Below are 14846 nucleotides of genomic sequence, written 5' to 3' on the forward strand. Positions count from 1 at the left end.
TAGCCAAATAATGGCATATTGATTTGGACTTATAATTTTTCTCCACTTAAATTTGAGATAAATTTCCTTATATGTCATTTAATGTTTTTTTTACAGTCAAACATTCTTTGATACTTCATAACCACTTGCTATTTTTCACCTGCAATGACACTTAATCTGCATTTGTTCTCCTATTTGGGGGCGAGAAAACTGCAATATTAATCTGTAGACTGTAGTCAATACTATCAGACTTGGCTGAGAATCATATTGACTGCCTTGAGGGATTTGGTATGTGTGCTTACAGTGTGTTGGTAACTGATACATGACCAAATGGAATGTCCTGCCTGTCTTCCCTAATTATTAAAAGTTATTCTGCCAGTAATATTTTAAAAAAAGACTTACAATGGAAGATATTTTCTAAATACTTCGTAAGCTGACTTGTGGCAAAAATAATTGAATGTTGCAAGTAGGGCTGGAGTGTTGTTTTTAGAACATTGTACAGTTATATTAGAAATCAAGAAAAGTAAGAAAAAGATGCAGATAGGTTTGATTGCAATCAGATATTAAATCAAACCATTCACTATGTAATAATTGAATCAAATTAGTTAAATATATCAGCAATGCCTCAACCCACAATATGAGAAACCAAACCTTACATTCTAATTGCTCAATATTTGATTTTAAAACACTTGGGATTGTTAAAAATTATTTTAATCATACTTGTTTTTCTAATTCCCTCTTCCCAGGGCACTTTGGGTTTCCAGCCAAGTCTATGCAGCTTTTTTGAATTCATTGGATATCCCAAGTCATTGGAAGGCCTGAGAACAAAAGGAAATAGAAAGCGGGGAGATACATATAATTAGTCCACCAAGCATGTAGTTATCCACAATTTCAAACTGAAACAGACCATTGCATTAAAGCAGATAACTTGCAGGCTTTACATTCAAAGTTCAAAGTACATTTATTATCAAAGAATACATAAATTATAAAACCTTGAGATTTATTTGCTTACAGGCAGTCACATACAAGAACTATTGAAAACATTATCAAGTGCAATATGCCTTGAACTTAGAACTACAGCACAGGGACAGGCTCTTTGGCCCACAATGTCCGTGCCAACCATGATGGAAATTTAAACTGCACATCTGCCTGCAGGCATTTCTGTGCTTACCATTCTCACTGCTAAAAAAAAATAGCTGCATAAATCTCCTTTAAACTACTCCCCCCCGCCCCCACACCATGAAGCTATGGCTTCTAGTATTTGACATTATCATCTTGAGAAATAGACTATCTTCCCTGTCTAATGCCTTTCGTAATTTTCTATACTTCAATCAAGTTACCCATTACCCTCCAATGCTCCACAGGGGAAACAAGTAGCCACATTTGTCCAAACTTTCCTTATAGCTAATATTCTTTAACATCTGCCTCCTAATTTTTCTGCAGTTAAGTCTCAGCACTATATCTATTTTCCAAACATGCATCTTAAGGTAAAATAGCTGTGAGAAATATGAAACGAAATACAAATTACATGGGTTGTAATGTTTAGTGCACAAAGGAAACCTGGGTAAAACTGGGTGCAATTCATAGAGCTATTGAAAATTTACAGCACAGAATGGCAATTAATGCTGTGTCAGAACAGCACAAGAATGACGTATCCCACCTGACCCCATATTCCAGCACCACTTCAGATTTTCAAGCAAAATGCGATGAGGTTTGCTGTCAACCTTTTGATTAGTGCAGTGAAAAAAGAGTCCAGCGTCAGTGGTGTGGTCTTCATGTCAGATGTGGGAACTCAGGGAGACCTCCAGTCTTGCTGATAACGACATCTGAACGAGGTGCATCTTGCTACAGCTGTTTAAAAACAGTGATAGGGAACTGGAGCTGCAGCTGGATGACCGTCAGCTCCTATGGTAGGATGAGGAAGTGATAGATGGGAGACAGTCACCCTTAAATTGCAAGAGGCAAGTAGCTGGGTGATTGTCAGGAGAGGGTGAGGGAATGGGCAGACAATGCAGAGTATGCCTGTGGCCGCTCCCCTCAATAATAGGTATAATGCTTTTGATACCATTGGGAGGATGAGCCTACCTTGGCTGATAAGGGAAGTCAAAGACAGCATAAAAACAAAAGAGAGGGCATATAATATAAAAGAAAGTAGTGGGAAGTTGTAGGATTGGTAAGCTGTTAAAAACCAACAAAATGCAACTAAAAAGCAATAAGGAGAGAAAAGATGAAAATATGAAGGTAAGCTAGCCAATAATATAAAAAAGGACACCAAAGTTTTTTTCAGATATATAAAGAGTAAATGAGAGGAATGAGAGGTGAGTGCATATCGGACAGCTGGAAATTGACGCTGGAGAGGCAGTAATGGTAACAAAGAAATGTTGGTCGAACTAGTGAAGACATCAGCAGTTTGCCAGAAAATCAAGAGTGCATGTGTGCAGAAGAAAGTGTAGTTGTGGGTAGTGTTGAGGAAGCAGGGAGTCTGCAGAAGGACTTCAGACGGATTAGAAGAATGGGCAAAGAAGTGCCAGATGGAATACAGTGTAGGTAATGTATGGTTATGGACTTCGGTAGAAGGACTAAAGGCTTAATCTATTTTCTAAACAGGGAGGAAATTCTAAATCAGAGACACAAAGGGAATTGGGAATCCTTGTGCGGGATTCCTTCAAGGTTAACTTGCAGTTTAAGTCCGCACATGGGAGTATTGTGAGCAGTTTTGGGCCCTTTACCTAAGAAAAGATCTCCTGGCATTGGAGAGAGTCCAGAAGAAGTACATAATTCCAGAAACAAAAGGGTTAACGTGAGGACCATTTGTTGGGTCTCAACCTGTACTCATTGGAATTTAGAAGGGGGGGGGCAAGAAATCTTATTGAAACCTACCAAATATTTTAAGTCCTAGATAGAGTGGACATAGGGAGGATGTTTCCTATAGTGGGGGAGACCAGGGAACTGAGTGCACACTTCAGCAGGGGGAAACCAGAGACAGTGGTTTTGAGTTTGTCTAGATGTTGTGTTTTGGGAAATGAAACCAGTGCAGGCCTTACAGAGTGAATGATAATACCCTTAGGAATGCTGTAGAATCTAATTGGGTCTGAGGAGTACAAGTTAGACAGGGTAGTGAAGGTGGTGATGAAGGGTCTCAACCCCAAACATTGACTGTTCACTCTTTTGACGTTGAATGTTCCTCCAGCATTTTGTTTGAGTTGCTTTGATTTCCAGCATCTGTAGATTTGCTCTTGAAGGTGTTAGGTATACTGGCCTTTATCAAGGCATTGATATAGGACTTGGGACAGTATGTTGCAGTTGTACAAGATTTTGGTGTGACTGCACTTGGAGCATTGTGTACAGTTTTAGTTGCACTGTTACAGGAAAGATATCATTAAATTAAAAATTTATGAAGATGCTGCCAGTACTGAAAGGCCTGAGTAACAGAGAGAGGTCAGGAAGGCTTGGACTATTCCTTGGAGCATAAGGGGTTGAGACGTAACTTTATCGAGGTGTACAAAATCATGAGGGACATAGATAGAGTAAATGAATGTCTTTCCTAGGGAAGGGGAAATAAAAATGAAAAGGCATAGAATTAAGGTGAGAAAGGAAAGATTTAAAATGTACCTGAAAGAGCAACTTATTCACAAAAAAGGAGGCGCACGCATGGAAGGAACTGCCAGAGAAAGTAGTTGATACAGGCACAACAACATTTAAGACAATTGGATAAATACATGAATAGAAGATTTTTCAGGAGTGTGGGCCAAATCTGGGAAAATGGGACCAGCTTGGTGGGCATATGGTTGGCATGGGTCATTTGGGCCTGTTTTGCATGCTGTATTACTTTATGACTATCAGCTCCACTCTGCCATTCCACTCTTCGCTCACAGAAAACTTTGTGCAGAGGAACATCTACGACCATAAACCAATCAGGAAATAGTTGCACATCACCCACTAATTCACCTCATCAGCCAACTCCTTCCCCAAATATGGAAGGGTTTGCTCCCAAACCCTCAGATCCAGAGAGGAAGCATGTCATCCCAAAAGACTGCACGAAATAAAGGGGTGCTGACAGCTTCCTTGCCAGATGAAACATTACAAGCAGACAAGGTGTTGAAGGCGGCATGCTGGCCTTCTCAGTCAGGACAGGACACTGAACATCAGAATCAGTGACTTATGTCATGAAATTGGTGGTTTTGTGGCAGCAGTACAGTGCAAGACATAAATTACTGTAATACAATAAAAAAATAAAATAAATAAAATAGTACAAAATAGGAATAGTTTTCATGGTATAGGAGTTGGGACTTGAAGTTGCCATTGTATAAGATATTGATGATACTGCACCTACAGTTTTGGTTACCCTGCTGAAGCACACTTGAACAGGTACGTGGATAGGAAAGACTTAAAGGGATATGGGCTAAACATGTGCAACTGGGTCTAGGTTAGAAGGACATCTTAATTGGCAGGGATGAGTGGACAGACGGGTTGTTTTTGTGTTGCATGACTATACAAGTAAGCAATGCAAAGAAAGTTACAATGGTACAAAACTTTGGGAGTCATAGCTCTGAAAGTGCCCAATGAATTACCTCTGTAACATCTCACATGGAGGGTGGACATGAATGTATTAGGCAGGTCAGATTGCTTTAGTGTTCTATTCTGTGATTCTGATAGCAGTGGAATTAATTGCAATATTCTCCTTAGAATTTTGCTGAACTTCTTTGCAAAATTTAAAAATATCAATGCTCATTTAATGTAAAAGATCATGAGTTTCAAATATTAACACTAACCTGTCATTGACATGATCAATCCAAAGTTCTAGTTCTGATTCTGAAACAGTTTCTTTAATCTGTAAATTTAAATTCATGTTTAACCAATCTCAGAGAGAATTGATAACTAGGAAGCATAAGACTACATTTTTCATGCAAGAAATAAGAAACTAGAATTCAGTTTATTGGGAATTTATAGCAGATTCAACAGCATATGGTCAGAATCGCCAAGGTAATACACTGGTTACATTTTGACAAGAATCATATAGAAAATATTAACTCGTCAGTTACAAACACAGGTGAAGAGCAGTCTACTGGTTTGTTTTATGCCAATTTGGTAGAATGATACAGCAAATAATAACAATGTAATTGCAGCCAATCACAGTAATCAATCAATCTCAATAAGTTAATCTATAATAGACAGATAGTGGATGTACAGTGATTAAAGTTCTCAACACTAGGAGTTTCAAGAATTATTTCATTTTTTTGCTGGAAAGCTAGCAGCTAAAGCTATTTAACTGCTTATTTTTTATGTTCAAAATTCATGAAAAAATGATAAAAATTGTAAATTGGATAAATGTCACCACTAATAGTGGTAAGTTAAATAAGGCTCTGCTTTGGAGAAAATTCTCACTCATTTAAAGTCCTAACTCAGCATTAGGCATAAAAATCTGTTTAATTGACAGGGTCCTCGACATTCCGGTATTAAAGTTATCACTTGAAAATCTGGCACGCCTCCATGTCCAATTTCTCAATTTCTTTTTCTTCCATTCAATGGCTTCTTGTGAGAACCACAGTGTTTCTAAATTAGCCACAATTTAGCCAATATTTATAGTGTGACAGCTTCAATTCCTGAAACCTTAAGTAATTCTTTATAATAACATCTAGACTTGCAAGATTTCTTGCAAACTAATTTATTAGTTCAAGAATGGAAAAGGATTGAAGACATATGAAATGTGACAGCAAATGAAAATTCAAATCCAATTTACTACTGAAATGAGTGGCTTTGGCAGGAAGAGTGCATGAATCGGTAGAAAAGTCTGAAATTAAAGGCTTGTGAAGTGTGAAGTTTCCTTTTCTCCAAAGTTACTTCTTCCAGCCCATGCTTTCGGTTTGACCCTGTTAACTTTCCCAACTAAAAGTTTAAGATCTCCAACTGAAAGATTAAATGCTTAACATATAAAGGCATTTATGATTTATTTGGGTAAAGAATTCAAAATTACAGATTGAAATTTCAACTCCCAGAAACAATTGTTATGGGTCAGATGAGATATTAAAATCTAAATCCCAGCTCCTATCTGCCCATGCATCATACACAAGTTGCTGCAAAAAATTCAGTAAGCAAGGCAGCATCTACAGAAGAGTAAACAGTCGAAGTTTCGGGCTGAGACCTTTCTTCAGGACTGACTGCCCACTTCTACTTTTAGTGCATTTTGACCGGGGAAGATGGAAACCAATCTACTCGTAGGGGTCACGTAACAATTCATTATCTGGCAATCTCCGGTGTCAGTACTCAATTTGCAGATCCTGTTCATTGCTGTCCATGAAGACTATACAGCACTGTTTATGTTGTATATATTAACATGGTGACTGTCCAAATTTGGTCTAATTGGCAAGTACTCATTTTGGAAGATTGGGAGGGGATCACATTGAGACATTAAGTGTGAGGGACTACCTGGCCTGCTTCTTCTGGTTAGGTAATTTGAAACTATTAGGTATAGTTCCTGGATAAGGAATTCAACAATTTAAGACAGACATGAAAAGAGCTGTAAAATCTTTGAAACTCTCTATTTCAGAATACTGAGTATGATCAGTTGTTGAGTATAAGAACTTTGGAGACGCAGGGGATAAAGGACAGGATCATCTATGATCTGATTATATGACATAGCAGGCTCAAGGGAGCACATGGCATGTGACTGTTCGTATTTTAAAATGGAAGGATATTAACTACAAGTCAATGTAGGAAAGCCAACAAAGATTGATGGCTCAATAAGAATTGGGCAGGTCAGTCTTTGGATGGTTTAAGTTTACAGAGTCAACAGGGAAACCACACATAGGAAGCAGCGACATGGTGTGGAAGCAGAAGAGCTGCCCACATGATTTGTTGACAATGACTATATAGACAGGAATAGGTTCAGGTGACAAGGGCCTCATCCAACTGGATGATGGACTAGAGTTATGTGTGAGGAAGATAATCTAGACAATCATAACAAGAGCTGAAGACAGTTTGAGCAGAGGGAGAAAAGCTAGTTTCCAATTGTCACTTGCCAAGAATGTCAGTAGTGACTTTGATATAAGAGCCATTTTTGGACTACCTGTATATAAATTGCTACAAGCACCAAGGGATCTGGCAATAACTGCCGACAATGGTGTGTTTATGCTTTAGGATTAAGTTCTTTAGGAACTTTAGCATTAAGGATTAGAGTAGACAGACAGTATCTTTTTCCCCGGGTTGAAATGTCTAATATCAGAGGGCATGCATTAAAGGTTAGAGGGATTAAGTTCAAAGGAGATGTGAGGGGCGAGTTTGTTTTATAAGAACAGAGTGGCAGATGCCACTCTGAGATGTTTAGATAGGTACATGAGTGTGAGGGACATGAAGGGATATGGACATTGTGCAGGCAGAAGGGATTAGTTTAGTTGGCCATTTGAATACTAACTTAATTGGTTCAGTACAACTTTGTGGGCTAAAGGGCTTGTTCCTGTGCTATACTGATCTACGTTCTATGTTCTCATTTCCCCAGAACTCTCCCCCATGCAACATCCCCAACTCGAGAATTTTATCACTGACAGACATTGACCTTCCTGGGTGACTTCAATGTCAAGGCCTGAATGGTTCCAACCATTTGGTAAGGAGGGATCAGGGAAAGCGAACTCTGTCACTTAGAACAGAGCCTAATTCATCAGGCCTTTGGATCTTTGGTAATGAGGGAGCAGGGAAAGCGAACTCCATTACTTAGAACAGAGCCTAATTCATCAGACCCTTGTACCTTGTTACCTTCCCATCAATTTTCTTTATCCTCCGTCCCCAAAATGTTATACTCCATAAGCAGACGTTCAGAGCCCTCTGAGGTACTCTAGAGGTAAATCAGTCTCAGTAAAATTGAACTGTGAATACTGGAAGAAGAGAAAAAGAAAAAAAATCACTTGGGAACTCTGGCAAGAACAATCATTATCAATTTAACTTACCAAGTGCACTAACTCCTTGGCAAGCTGAAAAACTGACAACACAAAGTTTGTGCCCACGTTGTACACCTCGCCAGGTTCACCCTTCTCAAGAATTGTGAGGAAAGCCTCAGCAACATCTGTAGCATACAGAAAATGACGTGTTTGATTTCCTGTTCCATGAATACAGCTAAAAGACAAAAAAAAAATTAACATTGATTTCCAAAAATGAAATTGATTTGGACATATTTTGAATGCTCATTAACAACATACAAATACCATGCTTATATATACTATACATTCTCAAAATTACTCCCATATGACATTTAGAGAAAAACACTCTTGGCAAATTTCCCTCATTTTGTTTCACTGGTAGCATTTTTGATCATTTATAAGATCAAAGTGTTACAGAGCTGTTCAACATAGAAGTAGGCTCCTTGTGTCAACCATCATGCCAATCTAATTCGATTGTCTGCATTAATTCTGTATCACTCTGTGCTGTGTTCATCATACAAGTCCCTGTCCAAATGACTCTTAAATGTCATTCCTGTTGCTGCCTCTGCTACCTCCTCAGGCACCTTACCCCACATCACAGTCACTGAAGCTGGTAACTCCTCCAGAGTTGTCATAGGTCTCCTGCTGGCTTCCCTCACTAGTCCTCTTCTTGCACAGTCACTCAGGATTTTGAGGACGACCTGCTTAAGGCAGATTTACAGCTGTGCCATATTCTTTCCATTTCTTGACTGTACTCCAAGGGATATTCAGTGACTTGGAAATTTTCCAGTATCCATCTCCTCACTTGCGTTTTTCAATAATATTTTCGCAGAGTTGCTTGAAGTGTTCTTTTGTCTTCATGGTGTAGTTTTTGCCAGGATACCAACTCAGCAGCAATTGGACCTTCCAGATACAGATGTATTTTTACTACAATCAATTGAAACACCTTGACTGCACACAGGTGATCTCCTTTTAACTAATTATCTGACTTCTAAAACCAATTGGCTGCACCAGTGATGGTGTGTCATACTTTGTAGAGATCTGTTTTCATTTTGACATGAAAGGGTCTTTTCCTGTTGATCAGCATCAAATAAGCCAAATTAAATCCACTGTGATTCAATGTAGTAAAACAATAAAACATGAAAACTTCCAATGGGGGGGGGGGTTTGAATATTTTTTATAGGCACTGTATGTCTTCATCACTCATGTCAATGACCAATCATTATCAAAAGTAGACTCATGTCTGAAAATTGTCTCTATCCACCTAGCTCAAAAACTTAATTTCAACAGAAATGTTGCTACAAAAAATTAATGTCAAAGCTCTGAAGGACCCCAAAAGACAATGCTATTCTTATACAGTGCCCCACAGGCAACATGATGACTGCAACTCAATGCAAATACAACATAAAGTCAATGCTACCAGAACCAGATTTATTATGACTGAAATATGTCATGAAATTTGTTGTTTTTTGGCAGCAGTAAGTACAAGATAAAAAAAGATTCTAAAGTTACAAAAAGAAATAAAATAAATAAATAGCACAGAAGTAGTGTATTGAGGAAGTGTTCATACACCATACAGAAATCTGTATCTTGTATATCTTGTGCTGTGAGATTCACAAGAAGTCTTCTCTGTAATGAAGGTCAATTAGTTGAGGGTGAATACAAGTTCAAAGACCTAATTATCTGTAAACAATGAAATGCTGACTGGTTGAAAATGCCTCATTTTCTATATTTTTCTCTTGAATAATTGTGGTACATTTCCAAGCTTCCTATTTTTCACAGGACTGTATCAAAATCTATGGAAATTTGGAAAATCATTACAATGCATCCAGCATCTCCACAGTCCCCGGTTTCGTAACTCTAGGATGCAGATAATGGCGTCCAGGATATCCAAGATGCCACAGTAGTGTAGCAGTTAGTGCGATGCTTTTACAGCTCGGAGTTCAGAGTTCAAATCCTGGTGTCCTTTGTAAGGAGTTTGTATATCCTCCCTGTGTAATAAGTGAGTTTTCTCTGGCTGCTCTGGTTTCCTCTCGGTCCAAAGACGTATCGGTGAGTAGGTTAACTGGTCATTGTGATTAGGTTTAAGCTTGGGTTAAAATCGGGGATGCTGGTGGCATGGCTTGAAGGGGCAGAAGGGCTTTTTCGCACTGTATTTCTAAATAAATAAAACAAATCTGTTATATTTTTGTCCCCATATGCTTTGCCTTTACGTGTCACATATTGCTTAAGTTTCTCACTTTGATTAGAAAAAACAGGGGAGCCAAGTGTCTACATCATTTAGTGAATCGTCCTCAGTCCTTACTTACTCACAATCAGAATTTCTACTGCCTTTCCTATGAAAACATTTGTATTTACTTTTGCTGTAGAAGCTCATGTAATCTTTTCTACTTATACCAACACTCCTGTTATCAACAGAAAAACCCAGAAACTGCACAGAATCATAAAAATAGACAGATTAGGCCCCATCTCAAATTTTCTCCCAACATTATCGGAACAGGGCTCATCACTCTGCAAAGATGGTATTTTTGCAATAATAGTTTGAGGCTTATGCTTATTCAAAATGCTATTAATACATAATTTGCTTTTGATAATGATTGATACTTGTCTAATATCAGAATAACCAGCTCAAAACAATGAATATTCTACTTTCACACAGCACTGAATCTCAAATCTACCTACCATTTTCGATTACGTTGCAATAAGGCTATAAATTTTGGAATGACCTAAACAAAAATTAAAAAAAAGGTTACAATAGAGTTTCTGTAAGAAATGCACATCTATTACAAACATTGGATTATACATTTTTAAAATCTAAGTACACATTCAGTTACAAGAAAGTTTGTAAACCTGGTTTTCTACATTACTCATACAATGTGATTTGGCTAACAACGGATGGTGCAATCCGGGGTATATTGCGATCGAGGAACGTGTTTACAGACTGGATATTGAACTTTTTACTGTTGGACTTCGGCCACATTCCACCGTGATACAACACTTGGCGGCATGGGAGGTCGTTCCTGCCTGTGGCTATTGAACGTGCAGCTCCTCCCATGGAGGGTCAGACACCCTGAGCCAATAGACTGGTCCTGAACTTATTTTCCATCTGGCATAGTTTTGCATTTTGTTGTTTGATTGTTGGGGTTTTTTGTATTGCTATATTTATGCTCTATTCACGCTCTATTCTTCATTGGTGCGGCTGTAACAAAACCAAATTTCCCTCAGGATCAATAAAGTATATCTATCTATCTATCTCTCCATGTCACAATAATAGACAAATACAATCTGCCTAAACTAATAACACACAAACAATCTTACTTTTCATGTCTTTATTGAATACATTGTTTAATCACTCACAGTCCAGGATGGAAAAAGTATGTGAACCTTCATATTTAATAACAGGTTGTATCTCCTTTAACAGCAATAACCTCCACCAAGCGTTTCTGGTAGCTGCTGCTCAGACTTGCATAATGGCGAGGAGGAATTTTAGATCATTTCCCCGTACAAAACTAATTCAGTTCATTGGTATTTCTGGGATACCTTGCAAGAACAGCCCTCTTCAGGTCATGCCACAGCATCTCAATTGGGTTCAGGTCTGGACTCAGACTTGGCCATTAAAAAACACAAATTTTCTTCTTTTTAGATCATTCTATTGTTGATTTACTCTTGTGTTTTGGATCATTACCTTGCTGCCCTTTTTCCTCCACAGTGGTGTGTATTTCTGCCAAAAAGTTCAACTTTTGTCTCATCTGTCCACAGAATATTGTCCCAGAAACACTGTGGAACATCCAGGTGGTTTTTGCAAACTTGACATGTGCAGCAATGTTTTTTTGGACAGCAGTGGTTTCCTCCATGGTCTCCTTCCATTCTTATTCGGTGTTTTTCGTATAGCGGACACATGAACACAGAAACTTTAGCAAGTTCTAGAGATTTCTGCAGGTCCTCTGCAGTTACCCTTGGATTCTTTTTCCACTTTCTTCAGCACTGCAAGGTGTGCTTTTGGTGTGATCTTTGCTGGGTGCCCACTCCTAGGGAGAGTAGCAACAGTACTGAATTTCCTCCATTTGCGGACACTTTCTCTTACTGTGGGCTGATGAACACTCAGGTGTTTAGAAATGCTTTTCCAACTTCATGCATCTCTACAATTCTTCTTCTAAAGTCCTCTGAAAGTTGTTTTGATCGAGGCATGGTGCAGATAAACAGATCTTTCTTGAGAAGAGCAGGCTCTGTCAGTAATTTGACTTTGCGTGTTTTTTTTTTAAATATATAGGGCAGGGCACCTCTACAACCAACACCTCCAATCTCATCTCATTGAATGGAATACCTGAATCCAAATAGCTTTTGTAGAAGGCATTACCTCAGAGGTCACATACTTTTTTTGAACCTAGACTGTGATTGTTAAATGGTGTATTCAGTATTGATAGAAAGTACAATTGTTTGTATGTTATTAGTTTAAACAAATTGTGTTTGTCTATTATTGTGACTTGGTTGAAGATCAGACCACATTTTATGAGTAATTAATGCAGAAAACCAGGCAACAGGGTTCACAAAATTTTTCTTGCAACTGTACATGGAACATTACAACACAGGACAGGTATTCTGTCTACTGTGTCTGTGCCAACTATGATGCCAAGTTAACCTAATCCCAGTGCCAGATCTCTCTGTTTTATGCCCATGTGCCTCTCTAAATGTTTCTTATTCAACTCGAATGGTGGAGCAAACTTGATGGGTTGAATGGTCGAATTCATCTTGTATGTTTTATGGTTTTATAGTCCATTAAAACATTACTAGCATCTCCTCGGCAGTTGAACGGCGCACGACTGCGCAAGCGCGTGTAAGTCAGACCGTGAGGCAAAGGGAGTGTTTAAAAGAGAGAAGATTAATGGAGTGGGCGACGTTATAGCAGGCGACGGAGTAGAGGGAAACAGAGTAGGAAGCTTTGGCTCCTGAGACTTCGGCGAGCAGAGGCTGAGGAAGAGCTTCACTCCAAGTGAGGTAAGGCCGGGTAAGTTCCTTTAATAAATCTAATTACCTTAAGAGTAGGTAATGGTGGCAGCAGTTAGGGCAGTTGAGTGCTCCATTTGCAGGATGTGAGAAGTCAGGGGGAGCACAATCATCACTGATAACTACACCTGTAAAAGGTGCATCCAGCTGCAGCTCCTGACAAACCGAGTTAGGGAACTGGAGCTGGAGCTGGATGAACTTTGGATCATTCAGGAGGCAGAGGCAGAAATAGAGAGGAGTTACAGGGAGATAGTCACCCGTAAGACTCAGGAGACAGGTAGCTGGGTGACTGTCAGGAGAGGGAAGGGGTATAGACAGAATGAGCAGAGCACACCTGTGGCTGTTCCCACCAATAATAAGTACATCCTTTTGGATACTGTTGATGGGGACGACCTACCAAGGACAAGTTGCAGTGGTTGCATCTCTGGCACTGAGATGGGACCCTCAACTCAGAAGGGAAGGAGGGAAAAGAGGAGATCAGTAGTGATAGGGGATTCGATAGTTATGGGGACAGATAAGAGGTTCTGTGGAAGAGATCAAGAATCCTGGATGATCTGTTGCCTCCCTGGTGCCAAGGTCTGTGATATCTCGGTATTCTCAAGAGGGAGAGTGAGCAGCCGGATGTCGTGGTCCATGTAGGGACCAATGACGTGGGTAGGAAGAGTGAGGAGGTCCTGAAAGGTGAGTTTAGGGAGTTAGGCACCAAGTTAGATGACAGGACCTCCAGGATAGCTATCTCAGGATTGCCAGCAGTGCCATGTACAGGCGGGTTTAGAAATAGTAAGGTAGCACAGATCAACATGTGGCTGAAGACAGGAGGGAGGCTTCAGATTTATAGATAATTGGGCAGTTTTCCAGGGAAGGTGGGACCTGTTCCGGCGGGACGGTCTCCATCTGAATTGGAGGGGGACAAATATTCTTGCAGGTAGGTTTGCTGGAGAGGCTCCGGTGGATTTAAACTAGATACAACGGGGGAGGGGAACCAGAGTGCAGGAACAGATGTAGGGAAGAAGGAAGAAAAAGAAAATAGTAAAGTTGTTTGCACCGTTAGTGATAAACAGACAGTAAGAGATGGAAAATTTCTTAAATGCATTTATTTTAATGCTAGGAGCATCATAAGAAAGGTGGATGAGCTTAAAGCATGGATTCATACCTGCAAGTATGATGTGGTAGCTATTAGTGAAAGATGGTTACAGGAGGGGTGTGATTGGCAACTAAATATTCCTGGATTTAATTGCTTCAGGTGTGATAGAATCAGAGGGACAGAAGGGGGAGGTGTTGCATTGCTTAGCAGAGAAAATATTATAGTGGTGCTCTGGCAGGATAGATTAGAGGGCTTGTCTAGGGAGTCTATTTGGGTGGAATTGAGGAATGGGAAAGGTGTGGTACCACTTATGGGGGTGTATTATAGACCACCAAATGGGGAGCGAGAATTGGAGGAGCAAATTTGTAAGGAGATAGCAGATATTTTTAGTAAGCACAAGGTTGTGATTGTGGGAGATTTTAATTTTCTACACATAGACTGGGAAGCCCATTCTGTAAAAGGGCTGGATGGTTTGGAGTTTACAAAATGTGTGCAGGATAGTTTTTTGCAGCAATACATAGAGGTACCAACTAGAGAAGGGGCAGTGTTGGATCTCCTGTTAGGGAATGAGATAGGTCAGGTGACGGAGGTTTGTGTTGGGGAGCACTTCGGGTCCAGTGACCACAATGCCATTAGGTTCAATATAATTATGGAGAAGGATAGGACTGGACCCAGGGTTGAGATTTTTGATTGGAGAAAGGCTAACTTTGAGGAGATGCGAAAGGATTTAGAAGGAGTGGATTGGGACAATTTGTTTTCTGGGAAGAATGTAATAGAGAAATGGAGGTCATTTAAAGGTGAAATTTTGAGGATACAGAATCTTTATGTTCCTGTTAAGTTGAAAGGAAAGGTTAAAAGTTTGAGAGAAC

At 39.5% G+C, this 14846-nt stretch overlaps 1 protein-coding gene across 3 annotated transcripts in view; it reads right to left on the reverse strand.

Annotated features, from left to right (window-relative positions):
- Positions 1–14846, reverse strand: part of LOC134346820 (dTDP-D-glucose 4,6-dehydratase-like) — a 54679-nt gene that overhangs the window by 4199 nt on the left and 35634 nt on the right. For all 3 annotated transcript variants that reach the window (XM_063048523.1, XM_063048522.1, XM_063048524.1), the window contains exons 8-11: positions 10572–10615; positions 7920–8085; positions 4752–4810; positions 700–797 (exon numbers count right to left, since the gene is read on the reverse strand). In XM_063048523.1, the coding sequence (XP_062904593.1) occupies positions 700–797; positions 4752–4810; positions 7920–8085; positions 10572–10615 (367 nt within the window). The remainder of the gene's footprint in view (positions 1–699; positions 798–4751; positions 4811–7919; positions 8086–10571; positions 10616–14846) is intronic.

The sequence above is a fragment of the Mobula hypostoma genome, chromosome 5, assembly GCF_963921235.1.
Source record: "Mobula hypostoma chromosome 5, sMobHyp1.1, whole genome shotgun sequence".
Classification (NCBI taxonomy): Eukaryota; Metazoa; Chordata; class Chondrichthyes; order Myliobatiformes; family Myliobatidae; genus Mobula; species Mobula hypostoma.